The 16,470-nt window shown below is 42.8% G+C and overlaps 1 protein-coding gene across 1 annotated transcript in view; it reads right to left on the bottom strand.

The window, feature by feature from the left end:
* Positions 1–10,039, bottom strand: part of LOC124716794 — a 230,440-nt gene extending 220,401 nt beyond the window's left edge. The window contains exon 1 of the mRNA XM_047243343.1: positions 9,736–10,039. Within this exon, the coding sequence (XP_047099299.1) occupies positions 9,736–10,039 (304 nt within the window). The remainder of the gene's footprint in view (positions 1–9,735) is intronic.
* Between the last annotated feature and the right edge of the window lie 6,431 nt (positions 10,040–16,470).

Here is a 16,470-nt window from a genome sequence, read left to right as displayed (position 1 = left end):
CTAGGAGACTGATGACCTCAGCAGTTAAGTCCCATAGTGCTCAGAGCCATTTGAACCATTTGAACCACTGCTGCTATGCATATATCTGTTTCCTTGTAAGAGGTATTCTCTGTTACTAACGATCATTTTATATAGGATTGATGTGGGCGTAGTATACTTTCTGAGCCATGATCGGATGTGAACAGTGGACGCTATAGATATCTGGAAAGCTATATTGTGCATGTATCACACAGAGCCAATGTATTAGGGAAGTAGTTTTTTTTATTTTACAGCTTGTTACCATAGTTCATCGTAGAGAAACCTGCAAGAAGGGTCTATGTCATGCACTGGAAATAAATTTCTTGCAGTGGGATATTAAAAGCGCAGCATTCCACATGACTGATAGGTCACAGACTGAAGCGATGTAATATTATAGCCTGTTTAAAGTGCAGAACCGTGTAGCCTTAGGAGTGTGTTTGTTTATGTTCTCTCTTACCAGTACCCTCCTGGTACTGATCCCAGACACCAGAAAAATACTTTAAAATTGATAGCGTAGTTAATTTACATAAAATGCTTCAAACTCCATTCGTCTGGAGCTCCATCACGCATAAAAACCACCTGTTTCTTGTTCTGCTTAACCATCTGCTATTATGTCACAACACTTTAAAATCTGGTACTATACACCGATAAGGCATGCTAACCTACTCGACATGGGCGCATCTGGAGAAATCTTGTGCAGTTGGATAGGTGAGGACACAGCAAGCTGCATTCATTCACGAGACGTGGAATATAGCGGTCTACTTCTGTCGGCTGCAGATTAAATCGGTAATGGTGTTGCACAGTGCGTTGGTCAAAGACAGTGAGAGGGTGTCTTTCAGTCTCTAATTTTATCCTAAGACTGCGAGAATGCTCTGTGACTCCCATTTGCATAGAGATAGGTCATAAATTAAGCACTATACTCAAAGTGCTAGAAATATGTAGAGCACTGTCTGGTATACTTCAATGATGTTTGAGAATTAACAATGCATGAATGTACTGTACAGTCATCTATCTACATTCGCAATGATACTCGCAAAGTAGAGAATGGGCGGTTTAGCAATGATACTGAAATTGGGGAACATGCTGTCGCATCATTGGTCCGTGTTGAAATTACTGTGAAATTGCTAAAGTTGTTCGCACTATCAACTGTGATGTTTATTATTACAGTATATTGACCGTGTCTCTTCCATCCCATCCATCCACTGGTACGTTGTTGGTCACCACATAATAATTGGCTGACATTGCTTGTCTGAGATGGAGAAAGAGTTTTGGTGGAGGGGCAACACCTTCTGGGGATGGCTAGCACCGAAACAGTGATTGCGTACATGACTGCACCATGAGGAATCAGTCGAAACGGAATGCAGAGGCATCAGCTATTCCGTCACTGTGACAGATGAGTTTAAATGTAGAGGTTGTAATCACCTTCTGACAGCAGTTTGGAAACGCTCCACAACGCCGCCAAATTTTTCCAGTGTTCTTATGTTGTAACAGTTTTTATTTAAAACCATCCAGTTTTTGTAGTGTGTTATCGCAGCAGCAGTAACAACATGATTTACACTGTGCTACGTCTAGTTTTCTGTGAGAAGCAATGAATCTGAACATGTTATTGCCAGTTTAGAACCTGACACAGACTTCGAAGTCGTGGCAGAAAACACAGAATGTATGGCAGTGTACAAAGCAAATAACAGCAGAAAAAAAAAACAATGTTTCAAACCGAGAAACAGGGTCAAAGGGAGCATCTCTTGCGACTTACAGTATAGTTTGTAGGATACGGTCATCCTCCTACAGGCACGCCGTGCCACTTTACACAGGTCTGTGCAATGGATCAATACCTGTATATTTAACAGGATTCAAATGTGCTCGATGCCGGCATGCAGACTGTATTTGTTTTTGATATATGAGAGGAGAGAGATGCAGTAAAAATCTTATTTATTTCTCAATTGGATGAAGTCAGAGGAGCTTTTATAGTTCGTAATTTTTCCCTGTTGGGTGGTACAGAATAATGATGACAGCATGTTGTGGTGATAGACGTGAATGGGCCCTGAGGGACACGGATCTGCTTAGGACAGCAGTACCTGCATGTAGTTTGGGGACGCACCATAATGCTCGTCCTTCTCCCATTTCCTGTACTGTCTTTTCTACTACCTCGTGTTGCAGGAGCAGGCTTCGTTTGGCACTGACCTCACACATTGTACACTGTTAGCGGAAGGACAATTTGTTCCCATTTCCACGGAATGGTCAAAACACGGCCCTGTTGCATAAACTCAGCAGGCTTGCGCAAGCTGCTTGAGCAAGCATACACAAATTTCTGGCGCCTACACATGGTTCAAGAGTGCTTGTACAAGCATTTCTTTGTTTATCAGAAAAAGTAGAGCTCAGACGACGATGCGCTAGCTTTAGTAACATTTTTGGTTATGTTGCGAAAAAAAATTTAAGATAAAATGTGTTATGAGGAATGATCAATGGTTAAATAAACAAAAAGATTACTGCCGTATTAATTATTCATGGTAGATACGCTATGGAAACTATCTCACACTACTGTCGATTTTTCTTCTCTATTTCTCCATGAAATATTGTATTCTTTGACCTGACCTACAATAAAGTACAAACTCTTGCACTACCCATCCTATTCTTGGTACAAACGACCAAGCTTATACACGCTAGAACGCTTGCACAAGCGTGCATAATCGAAATTCGATCAACCGTCAAGCTGGAACGAGATTTTCACTCTGCAGCGGAGTGTGCGCTGATATGAAACTTCCTGGCAGATTAAAACTATGTGCCGGACCGAGACTCGAACTCGGGATCTTTGCCTTTCGTAGGCAAGTGCTCTACCAACTGAGCGACCCAAGCACGACTCATGCCCCGTCCTCACAGCTTTACTTCTGCCAGTACCTCGTCTCCTACCTTCCAAACTTTACAGAAGCCCTCCTGCGAACCTTGCAGAACTAGCACTCCTGAAAGAAAGGATATTGCGGAGACATGGCTTAGCCACAGCCTGGGGGATGTTTCCAGAATGAAATTTTCACTCTGCAGCGGAGTGTGCGCTGATATGAAACTTCCTGACAGATCAAAACTGTGTGCTGGACCGAAACTCGAACTCGGGACCTTTGCTTTTCGCGGGCAAGTGCTCTACCACCTGAGCTACCCAAGCACGACACACGCCCCGTCCTCACAGCTTTACTTCTGCCAGTACCTCGTCTCCTACCTTCCAAACTTTACAGAAGCTCTCCTGGTAGAGCACTTGCCCGCGAAAGGCAAAGGTCCCGAGTTCGAGTCTCGGTCCGGCGAGAGTTTTAATCTGCCAGGAAGTTTCAATCATCAAGCTGCTTGTACAACCCTGGTGCTAGCGCATATTTTTTGTACACTCTCTCAAGCGTGCTTGGGCGTGTACGCTTGCACAAGGGCGCTTGCGAAGTATGCGGTACGTGTGGGTCCTCCTTGAGATGATTAGAGACCAAGTAACATACGTCAGAAAATTTAAAGATAATATCTCTGGAAATAATACGCTTGAGTAATTTTCTATAGGTTAGGGCGAAATAACCACCATTATGCAAACCTACACCCTTTCGATGTGGTCAGATCAGAATAATCACTGAAACACAATAAAAATATTAATGGAACTTACATTAGTATCTGTTTATCACTGCCAATACTGTTAAAGATAGATAGACATCACTCTTACATAGACCTTGGACTATGCTACATGCCAGTCCGACAACATAACCAGTTTTCCGACTTTCATTATCGTTGGCTTCGCAAACTCACAACCAGACTGTTGCCTCCCAACCTAACCTAGGCCTCGGGCTACGCTACAACTCATTCTGTCACCACAACCAATTTTTCTGCTTTCACATTCGTTGGCTTCGTCAATTCACAACCAGACTTGCCTTCCAACCTAACCCATGCCTTGGGCTACGCTATATGTCAGTCTGTCGACGCAACCGGCTGTTTTGCTATCTCATTTGTCGGCTTCGCCAACCCACAGTCAGAATGTCGCATTCCCACCTAATCTAGGCAAAGCTGGCCTAAAGGTTATAACAAAAACACCAATGTGCTATAACAGTCAGAGTCATCTACACAACACATGTAATTCATTTCTCATCTCAACCAAATTTCATTATTGTGTAAGATCTGCTTCCCATCAGAATGACTCAAAACAAAAATATCCGTAATTTAGACATAAGGCGTAATAACTTTAACATCAAAACGCCAAACTGCTTACATATGTCGATAGCAGAAACGCCAAAATGCAGCAGAAGTAGAAAATTAACAATGGGCCGTCCATAAAACGTGAATTATTCGTACCAGTCCATCACCAACACCAACATTCCACATTCAACAATGAATTATTAATAATATTTCACTATAGAAAGTGCTGTATGCAAGATTAACAAAACGGCAATATACTGTAATAGCAGAAACGGAAGATCGGGCGTCTACACAACGTATGTAATTTGTCTCTCGTTGGAACATAACTTCGCTATTGTATACAAATTACTTACTATCAGACTTTCACATAACGAATTTCCGTAATTTAGACGTCTCAGCAACGTTTGCTGCTACACAAAAACCGCCAGACTGTCTATATACATCGGTAACGGAAACCCCAATATGCAGCAGGGGTAGAAAATTAGTAATGGGCCGTCCATAAGGCGTGAATTATTTGCAGCAGTCCGTCACCAACAGAATAGTCCACAATGAATTATTAATAAAATTTCACCACAGAATGTGCTTTATAAATAGATAATAGAAATAACAATAGATAATAGAAACAACAATATACTGTAATAGCACAAGCGGAAGAACGGGCCGCCTGTACCATGTATGTAATTCGTCTCTCATCGGAGCAAAAATTCACCCTTGTACACAAATTACTTGCCATCATACTTTCACGTAACGAATTTCCGTAAGTTAGACAGGCCCTGTTATAGCCGCTGCAACATAAAACAACGCCGACTGCGTAAAATATATAGGCTACATCCATAATGGAAACGCCAAATGCAGCATAAGAAAAAATTAATAGAACGTGAATAATTCATTTCTGTCTGTCACCAATACAACAATCCACATTTAACGAAAAAATCATTAGTAATATTTCATCATACAGATTGTTAGATATAGCAATAATACAAAAGTCATTATGCTGCAGTAGTGAAAATTAAACAAAGAGCCATCCATCTACATGAAGCGAATGTGGTGTCCGTCACCACAAGTGAAATACCATATTCTGATCTTTATTTACACCTTAAACGTAGCTGTCCGACCAAAAACGAGTATGTAAAATAACGCAAGTCATTCGTATTTTATCATTTTCTGGCTATCTAATTAGCTTTATCAAAGCTTTTCTCTAATTGGCTGGCACCAACGATACAAGCACAAGCGTTGCCAACATTTACACTATACCAAGAGCAGCGCGTGAACGCTCCATAGTAAATTTTAGTCCAGTTTGCCGCAACGAGCGTTTACCGCATCCCAAGTGGTAGTCACATCGAAGCAAAATGACCCTTGACACTTTAGTGCGAAACTTAAGGTTGTTTGCTTCAAAATGACACATTATCTCAACAAATTTCTATATCATTCCAAAGTTGTCCCGCGCGGTCTAGGGCGTCTTGTCAAGGTCCGCGCGGCTCCCCCCGTAGGAGGTTCGAATCTTCCCTCAGACATGGTGTGTGTGTCGTCTTTATCATAAGTTAGTTTAAGTTAGATCAAGTAGTATGTAAGCTTAGGGGCCGATGACCTAAGCAGTGGCACTTATGCAGTTTAGGGGGTACATGCGCTGATCACGAGAAAAGTACCTATTTTTGAAGAAACGGCATATTTCTGAAGATATAAGCATATACCGCGTGATCAAAAAGTCAGTATAAATTTGAAAACTGAATAAATCACGGAATAATGTAGATAGAGAGGAACAAATTGACACACATGCTTGGAATGACATGGGGTTTTATTAGAAACAAAAGAATACAAAAGTTCAAAAAATGTCCGACAGATGGCGCTTCATCTGATCAGAATAGCAATAATTAGCATAACAAAGTAAGACAAAGCAAAGAAAATGTTTTTTACAGGAAATCCTCAATATGTCCACCATCATTCCTCAATAATACCTGTAGTCGAGGAATAATGTTGTGAACAGCACTGTAAAGCACGTCCGGAGTTATGGTGAGGCATTGGCGTCGAATGTTGTCTTTCAGCATCCCTAAAGATGTCGGTCGATCACGATACACTTGCGACTTCAGGTAACCCCAAAGCCAATAATCGCACGGACTGAGGTATGGGGACCTGGGAGGCCAAGCATGACGAAAGTGGCGGCTGAGCACACGATCATCACCAAACGAAGCGCGCAAGAGATCTTTCACGCGTCATTTTGTGAACTTTGTTTTTTTTCGGTTCTAATAAAACCCCATGTCATTCCAAGCACGTGTGTCAATTTTTACCTCTCTATCTACATTATTCCGTGGTTTATTAAGTTTTCAAATTTATATAGACGTTTTGATCACCCGGTATATGCACGGAATACCAAAAAAGTACTTATTTTCGTATGGATGCAAAAAGAAGATCAATTAACTGTCTGCTTTCACCAACTTATTCATGTTGCTATGCCAATAGGCTGCAGACACTTTGATATATTTCTTTACAGAGTTCTTCATCCATAGGTAATGCTTACAGTTTCATACATCCTAACCATGATAGCTATTGTTGGCTTTGAATATTGTTGCATATGATATATGTCCCTGTTGCTCACAGTTATGTAGCTTGATCAGTGCGCCCAACAACCTATATTTTTCTGTTAACGCTGTCTGTTTTGAAGTATCGTATATTACTGTGTGTGCCAAAATGGCGAGAAATTTTCCAGATTTGAGTGGCTTTGTAATGGAAGGTTTATACCATGTAACGGAGAACACCGAATGCTCTATACAATGGGCTAGGCAACAAGGTCTTTTGAAGAACGATATGGTGTGTGAAAATGGGAATTGTGTTGGATACAACGAGATGAAGCTGGAGAAAACTACAGGGAAAGATGGCGAAATTTGGCGCTGCTCCGTTGGCAGGGACGGTAGAAAGAAATGCTCAATCAGGAAAATGTAATTTTTTGCTGGCAGTCATTTAGGCATTTCTAAAATTTTGCGACTGTCTTACACGTGGGCTTTCGAACTCAATAAGCAAAAGTTTTTAATGAGGGAGCTCTAAATTGGCAGTGAGCACACTGTGGTCGATTGGTGTCAATTTTGTAGGGATATCTGCCATGAATATTTCTTAATTGAGCCAATAGTTTTGGGCGGCCCTGGGCATACTGTTGAAATAGACGAGAGCTCCTTCGTCAGGAGAAAGTTCCGAGGTCATACGGTACGGGAGCAACGGATCTTTCGTGGTTATGACGTTGAGACAAAGCAAAGCTTTATGGCTGCTGTACCACGACGTGATGCTACCCATTTGCTGCCAATTTTACAACAGTATGTTTTGCCTGGAACCACAGTAGTGTCTGATTTGTGGCAAGCTTACAACACCATAGGTAACTAGGGCTACAATCATCTGACTGTCAATCACTCGCTTTATTTTGTCGATCCCTTTACAAACGCAACCACAAATCACGTGGAGTCAGTCTGGCAAAACGCTAAAGAAAAAAATAAAAGGCGTTTTGTAACTCACCGTGTTATGCTGACTAACAACCTGGCGGAATTTCGCTGGCGTCAACATTTTGGGGAAAATCCATTCCACAATTTTATTGAGCATGTTCGAAAAATCTATCCTAATGCTGCAACTTAACTTTCTCTAATATGTGATTCGAGCTTTAATGTATATCTGTGCAAAATAAACAAATATGATTATTTGAGAAAATTTTGTTATTAATTCTATATATTTTGCAAAAAAAAAAAATTTTAAATTCCGTGCATACACATGCAATACATCATTTTTGATAAAAAAAAAGTTTGAGACAGTTAACTGATATTTTTTTGCATCCATATGAAAATAAGTACTTTTTTGGTGACGAGCGCATCAGATATGAGTGTAACACACAATTTTTCAAGTAAATAATTTTTGGTAATTTCCAAGAATGATTGGCTATCGAAGATGGAGGCCTCCAAACGATACATATCGAACGTGCGATAGTAAATCGATTATGGAAGTCTCGTGGCGCGCGTTACGAGTATATTTCAAGTTGTCACTACAGCAACGATAAAAGAAAAGCGTTAAAGAAGCACTTCTAAATTCAAAGGAGATGAGTTACCTTAGTCGTCGTCAGTGTTCGTCTTGTGACAGTCCGCGTGATGTGTAAGCTACAGGGGCAATTGCTTTTTTCCCGTACCCAGGGTAAACTCTGCCAATACCGCGCAGGAATATCGGCAGAGTGTCGCATGTGTCGACATTACCCTGCAAACGGAAGTCGCGAGGAACAAGTACAGTTCGTCCCTCTGTCCTGGACGCCCTTCTCTTTTTATGGTAGACTTGACAGACTTTCACAGCCGTTCTATATTCTGAGTATCGACACTGGCGTCATCTGAAGAGACGAACTCCACAGAGTGGTTCACGAATTCATTGTCGAACCCTTCAGCTTTGAGAGTCCAGTACGACTGAAACCCGTCTGTGATGACTTTTGTTCCAGGCAGTATGAAATGTTTTATGAGGCCCACTAAAGTCACCTTGTCTCGGGACAATACCCTCACAAGGAAACACTTGCGGGATTCCCTTTCTATCTCACCGAAAACCTAAATATGATCTACTTCACTTTTATAAGGTCGTCCTCTTTGATTGTTTCGTCTAGCAATATGAGATTCGTCTACTTCTACTGTTTTATTCGGTCCACCAATTGGCACTCTGTCATTTGTCACTATCACGTAAAAACCCGAAGTAGTCACACACGGTATTTGCCGATAACTGAGTTTCTGATGCTGTGGCTTGCAACGTGTAATCTCGAATCCAGCACGACACAAGAATTACGCTCGTCTGAATCGATAATTTGCAGGACTGGAACCACGTGTTTCTCCTGATGCTGGTTTGCTTTCCGCTTAAGTCCGCAATGAAATTGCAACGGAATTTCAGTGTCCACCCTCCTCTTACGAAGTTTCACAGACTTCGCAGCACCACAGTCAACACAGTCCCTCCTTTCCCCGTCCGGCAGAAGTCCGTATTTCCGGCAAAAAGTCATTTTTCTGTGCTGGATAGGCATGGAATTAGAGTTTTCCATGTGAGGCATTCCGCAGAAGAATCGTGAGAAGCAGCAGACATTACTCTCACTATCAATAGAAACCGTGCCGGTTTCCCAATGGAATCACAAACAATTACGGCGGGAATGCAATGTACACGAACTGAAGAACAACGCAAAACTGATAAAAATAACGATCACAAATAATTGATCATAACGCGCGCCACGAGACTTCCATAATCGATTTACTATCGCACGTTCGATATGTATCGTTTGGAGCCCTCCAACTTCGATAGGCAATCATTCTTGGAAATTACCTAATTTTTTGTATTCCGTGCATATTTACGCTTATATCTTCAGAAATACGCGTTTCCTTCAAAAATAGGTACTTTTCTCGTGATCAGCGCATGTACCCCCTAAACTGCATAAGTGCCGCAGCAGTTTGGTCCCATAAGACCTTACCACAAATTTCCATAAACTCACCCTGCCCATAATTTTTTTTTTAAAGAAGTCGAAAACTGTTTCCGTTCAGTCGACTTTACGTTAGTGGCGTTGCGTTGCGTGGTACTCACCGTCGTCCGGCCTGGCGTCGGTGCACATCCTGGTGAGCAGCACGAACCTGCGGTCTACGATGGTGGAGGAGCATGCACGGCCGAAGACGGCGGCGAACGCGGCGTAAGGGAACATGCCGCGGTCGGCCAGCGTGCCCTTGTAGATGCGCGCCTCCGGCCGATCGGGGAACCTCTCTGCGCGGCGCCGTATCAGCCGCAGCGCCTCGGCTCCCTTCGCCAGCAGCTCGGGGTCGCTCTCGGCCGACGCCGGCGCATGAGCACACGCCGCAAACAGCGCCAGCGCTACCAACATCCACCGCCGCATGTTACTCGCTACGCGCTGTTAGCTACACTGCCACACTTCGCGTGTGCTGCCAACAGCTTCGGAACTGTTCTCCCACTCCTCAACTCGCCCAAAACACGTTCTCCACGTACGTTGTTCCACCACAGAGCATCGTCAACTAACTGAAGAACACGCACACCAGCTGGTTTGTGCGCGTGATTCCTTTCCCAAGAGGCGTAATTCGATTGTTTCTGCGCTGCGGAAGTACAGCGAGACAAATGACGTCCGGGACCGCACAAACACGCCATAGATGAGACACACCGCAACTAACGTCACTGTAATGAAACCGTAGTTACACACCAACAAACTCCCGATTTTTTAAAGCATCAAACTATAGCGGGCAGTCTGAAGAAAATGAGACATAGGGGAAAATAGTAAGTAAATTGTTTATTATTTCAAAAGTAATCGCCGTAACCGTTAATACATTTATCGCACTTTGACACAACACTGACAATTCCCTGCGTCAATTCTGGTGTCTGGGTCAATTCTAGTAACGGACTTTGTTTTATGGCGACTCAAGTTTGAGCATAGTTTAATAAAACGGTCGCGACGCTCTGTCTCGTTTTTGTTATTCAGTGCGATAGCAGCGCGCCAGGCGGCAGCAAGTGACACTTCTGAACACAATATTGGATGAGCGTGAATACTATCGTTTACATTAATTTGTAACATAATTCTTACAATACGGAGCGTATATAGTGCCATAAAAATTGACAATAACTAAAAATTGGCGCTACATTTGTCGTTCTTTAGTTTCCTAAGGACTCTGGACGTTACGAAACGCTATGTTACGGGACAATTTATTTACTATTTATAATCTGCAGATGTTTACTGAAGAATGTCGTTTCACTTTAGTAATAAAAAATTGCTAGTAAGCAGGAGAAGACGTAAAATTCGTAGAAAGTCGTCGTATACGAGGTCTGTTCAAAAAACTCCGGAACATTCGTCATTTCTGGCCGTGCGGTTCTAGGCGTTACAATCTGGAGCCGCGTGACCGCTACGGTCGTAGGTTCGAATCCTGCCTCGGGCATGGATGTGTGTGATGTCCTTAGGTTAGTTAGGTTTAAGTAGTTCTAAGTTCTGGGGAAATGATGACCTCAGAAGTTAAGTCCCATAGTGCTGAGAGCCATTCGTGATTTACTGGAAATTTCATTGTTGTATGTTTGTTAGTTATTGCTCAGTGCTGTATTGAGTAGAACGTTCTGTCGCACAGTTTGTGCAATTCAAGATAAGCTTTACAGAGACACGCCAAATGATGCAGGAAGCCTACGGTGAGGAGTTCTTAAGCCGTACTCGGTGTTACGAATGATTCACACGATTTAAAAATGTGCGTTTTCATATTTTAGCAGCGCAGTGACTGTTCCATAAAATTTAGGGCGTGCAGCCGCATAAATTCGACTTCTTCTTCTGACATTTCGGCTGAATACCGTCCAGCCATCTTCAGAGTGAGTCGAGATGCCTCGGCGGGACGGTATTCAGCCGAAATATTAGAAGAAGAAGTCGAATTTATGCAGCTGCACGCTCGAAAATTTATGGAACGATATAAAAAAATCTGGTGGGAAGTTAAAGATGACCTTCGTTCAGGACGCCCTTCGACGTCTACCGATGAAGCTCATGTCAGGGACGTCAACGAAATTGTGTTGCCAATCGAAGACTGCCTGTCCGAGAGATTGTAGAAGAATGTAACGTTTCAGCTGTGTCATGTCATGAAATCCTAACACTGCTTTTCGGAATGCATCGTGTAGCGCCACGGCTCATGAGACAAGACCAGAAAGATTTTCGCCTCGTAATCTGTGAAGAGCACTTGGATCGCACAAATAAGAACGAGAGGTTCCTTAAGAACTGGTGATGAGACAGGGGTCTACAGTTATGATGTTGAGACCAAGGTTTAATCTTCACAATGGATCGGGAAAGGTTCTCGAAGGCCAAAGAAAGCTCGTCAAGCCAGATCAAATGCTGATAGTTTTCTTTGACTTAGAAGCATTCATTCATGATGGATTTATGCTACAGGACAAAATGTTAATCGATGGTGCTATCGGGACATTTGCGACGCCTGCGAGAAAATGTGAGAAGGGAACGACCTGTAATGTGGCGAGACAGTTCATGGCTCTTGCATCATGATGACTCACCCGCACATTCATCCCTGTTAGTGCGCGACTATTGCACAAAAAACGAAATCATTGTGCTGCCTCAGCCTCCGTTATTTCCAGACCTGACAACTGCGGACTTTTCTTCATTTTCCAAAGTTGAAAACTCCATTGAAAGGACGAAGATTTGCAACTGTAGACGAGATAAAAGAAAATTCGTAGACGGCGCTTCGTGCGATCCAGCAAGAGTCGTACCAAGACTGCTTCCGGAAGTGGAAAAGGCGTTGGGAGCGGTGTATCAAATGTGGAGGGGAGTATTTCCAAGGAGACGATGTACAATAAGTAAAGCGTAAACGTAGAAAAATGTTGCGGACAAAGTTCCAGAATTTTTTGAACAGACCTCTTATCTACCCGACAATGAGTTTTTTTTTCGCTACACTTACAGCCAAATAGCTGAATGTGGAACGTAGGATACCTGTATGGAATGCGATATGTACATATCTTAAGTACCAAATAAACCATCGCACCTGTAGCTAAAGAGAAAGCCATACAGACATGACAATAAAACGTCAAAAGCAAGAAAAGCTTTTCCAATACACTTTAAAACCAAATTTCTCCTTGTAGAATAAGAAAATATTGATATAACTCATTTTGCGATAGGCCTACTGGTTTGCTTGCAATTAAAACTTAAACTCAAGTCTCGATGGTAAGAAAGTCCGATAATAGTGTCCGATTCCACCTACCACCTTTGATCAATTACGTCAAATGGTTCAAATGGCTCTGAGCACTATGGGACTTAAGATCTGTGGTCATCAGTCCTCTAGAACTTAGAACTACTTAAACCTAACTAACCTAAGGACATCACACACATCCATGCCCGAGGCAGGATTCGAACCTACGACCATAGCAGTCGCGCGGTTCCGGACTGCGCGCCTAGAACCTCTGGACCACCGCGGCCGGCCAATAACGTCATATCTGAGGCAATGACGCTGCATAGAGGCAGTCTTTGAAAGTATGGAGGTAAAAAAAGAAGGATGATGGAACTATAGACTTACGTTTTATGTTGTTTTGAAGCCATAATGGGCGGGAACTGCCACCATTTTAAGTGGACCAAAACATTAGCAGACTACTGTTTACGACTGCTTCTTTCTCATTATTTCTGTACTGCCGTACGCCTTCGCCAGCACATCGGTCGGCACTAGGAAACATTGTATAGCAGGCGCTGAACTAGGCGAGCGTATGGCAAGAGAAGACACACTCCAGACTACACACCGATAACGCCCCCTGGGCAGTGTGGAAATAGGTCGCCGCCGCCGACCGAGTTGTCCCAATCTCAGTACCTCAGCACATCGCATAGGGACTCAGCTCGCATTACACCTCAATATGTCGCACTGTGTACTGTCTTCCACAGTCATAGTCGTCGCCTCGCACCTCAGCTAGCTGTGAGGGAACATAAGTCATCGCAAAATTTTGTACGTGGTTGCACGTTCAGAACCGTGAATAATTACAATTAAAAGAAAACAGCCCTCGGTCACAAATTTTTAACGAATTATCCGGGTTTCGACACTGCTAGGAGTGTCTTCCCCAGAATTTGAATCAAAGAATGGTCTATAACATGGTCACAGAATTATGACTAAAAATGTATGATACAAATTATAAGTACGAAATTATCGTGAAAGACTGGCAGTACTTATATGTCATTCATAAAATAATAAATATGCCAAAACGGCATTAGTCACAAAGATATTTAAGATTAAAAAAACCTGTGATGGCGAGCGACGAAGGGCTGCTCGTTACTTGCGTGTTGCTAGTTGTAAACGCAAGTAACGAGCAGCCCTTAGCGACTCTCTATCACAGTTTTTTTAACCTTAAATATCTTTGTGATTAATGCCCTTTTGGATTTATTATTTTATAAATGACATGTAAGTACTGCCAGTCTTTCACGATAATTCTGTACTTATAATTTGTATCATACATTTTTAGTCATAATTCTGTGACCATGTTATAGATCATTCTTTGGTTCAAATTCTGAGGAAGACACTCCTAGCAGTGTCGAAACCCGGTCAATTCGTTAAAAATTAGTGACCGAGGGCTATTTTCTTTTAATTGTAACGTAAGTCACCGTATATAGTTGTGATATGGACACAGAAGTAGTAGGGAGATGGCGGCATCACTCCAATTTTGATATCAAATAGATACGCAAATTAATTAAATTGATCAATTAATCACCCCCACCCCAGCTACGCCCACCGCCCACCCCTGGATGACGTCACGTGTTTTTCTCAGCCTGCATGTGGACCTCAGCCCCCTCCCCCTTCCCCCTCTCCACCCACCCCATCCCTCAACATACCCCATTGGTGGGAACTTCGAATTTTGGTGGGAATTTCTTTATCCCAGTGCTGTGCAGACATCCAACCGCACCCTTCACCCAGGAACTGGTGGGAAATTAAAATTCGCAGTGCCCTTTCTGGGACTCGAACACTGGTTCTACTGGATGGAAAGCCCTAGTGCACCCCCCAACACATGGAAACAGTCTAGACGCAGGAAAGGAAGATCAAGTAAGTGCACTTTACTTATTTTGGCCGGAAATTGACACAAAGATCGATCCAAATTACTAGTTAACCATAAACATTGGGCCTAATTACACAACTACGTGGGTAAGTCAATTATTATCTTAGTTATAAAATTTTATTGTAGTCAAATAGGAAACTTACAAGAACATTATTTTTCGACATAGTCTCCTTGCGTTTCAATGCACTTGGTCCATCGTTGTACAAGCTACCTGATGCCCTCATAAAAGAAGTTTCTCAGTTAAGCTGCGAGCCAGGAGTGCATCACTTCTTTGACTGCTGCGTCCGAGGCAAATCGACGGCCCCTTAATGCCTGTTTAGGTGGACCAAACAAGAGATAGTCAGAAGGGGCAAGATCAGGACTGTATGGAGGATGATACAGTACTTTAAATTTGAGTTTCTGGAGCGTTTCAGCAGTGTGGGCAGCAGTATGCGGATGGGCATTGTTGTGCAACAACACAAGACCTATTGACAGCAATCCTCGGCGTTTGCTTCGAATTGCAACCTGGCAGTATGCATCTCAGTGTAACGTACACTGTTTATTGCTGTGCCCCTTTCCCATAATGTTCCAGTACTGGACCTTGTGCATCCCAAAAAACCGCAAGCATCACTTTTCCTGTAGACGGTTGGGTCTTGAACTTTTCCTCGCATGCCGAATTTGGATGTTCCCATTCCATACTCTGCCGTTTACTCTCCGGCTCGGAATGATGGACCCATGTTGCGTCATCAGTAATCATCCTGTCTAAGAAGTTGTCCCCTTCATTATCAGAGTAATCGAAATGTTTTTAGCAGATGTCCAAACGTGTTTGTTTATGCAACTGTGTGAGCTGTTTTGGGGCCCAGCTTGCACAAACTTTACGAAACCCAAGTCTGTTGTGGATGATTTCGTAGGCAGAACCATGACTAATTTGCGGACGATGTGCCACTTCGTCAATAGTAGTCCGTCTAAGAGAAACTTTTCACCTGTGAACGCTCAATGGTTTCTCCATTTGGGGCGGCAAACGGTCGTCCGGCTCCTTCATCGTGGGTAACACTTGTGCGATTATTTTGGAATTTTTCAATCCATTCGTAGACACTCTGTTGTGACAAAACACTGTTCCCATACTGCACCGAAAGTCTTCGACAAATTTCGGCCCCTGATACGCCTTCCGACCACAAAAAACAGATCACTGAACGTTGTTCTTCTTTGGTGCAAATAGACAGCGGAGCAGCCATGATTAACAGCACGGGAGCCGGGAGCGATAACGAAACTAACCTAGCAGCTTGAAAATTGCCAAGGTATAACAACAAATAAACAAAGCGTGCATCATCAACGTAAAACGACAGTACTGTCAAAATAAACAGAAATATAACTAAATTGCGGATAATAATTGACTTACCCTCGTATATGAAGAGCGCTACAGAAGGACGGCATAAAAGCACAATACAACTCAAAAATTGACGATGCCATACAGCTGATGTTATCCTGCTGGGAAAAAAAATTTGCAATACCACTCGAAACTAGGGACAGACACATGCAAACCTTACCCTTCACCTATAAGCTGACGGGAAAAGAAGTCGGGGATGTACAGTACTATCCTTATTCTTTTTGGCCGGAAATATGTTCAACTGGCGAGATGCTGGTGTTGGACAGAGAGGAGTAAGCATACAGTATCTATCGCTGTTTGACATCAGAGTTCACTACAGACACCTATCCAAAAAGCAATCTGCAGCCCAGGTAACCGAAGCCAATACACGATACGACAACTGATGAAAAAAA

This window comes from Schistocerca piceifrons, chromosome 9 (assembly GCF_021461385.2).
Source record: "Schistocerca piceifrons isolate TAMUIC-IGC-003096 chromosome 9, iqSchPice1.1, whole genome shotgun sequence".
NCBI lineage: Eukaryota > Metazoa > Arthropoda > Insecta > Orthoptera > Acrididae > Schistocerca > Schistocerca piceifrons.
Note: the sequence above shows the minus strand (reverse complement) of the source record. Positions and strands in the feature narration are given on the sequence as shown.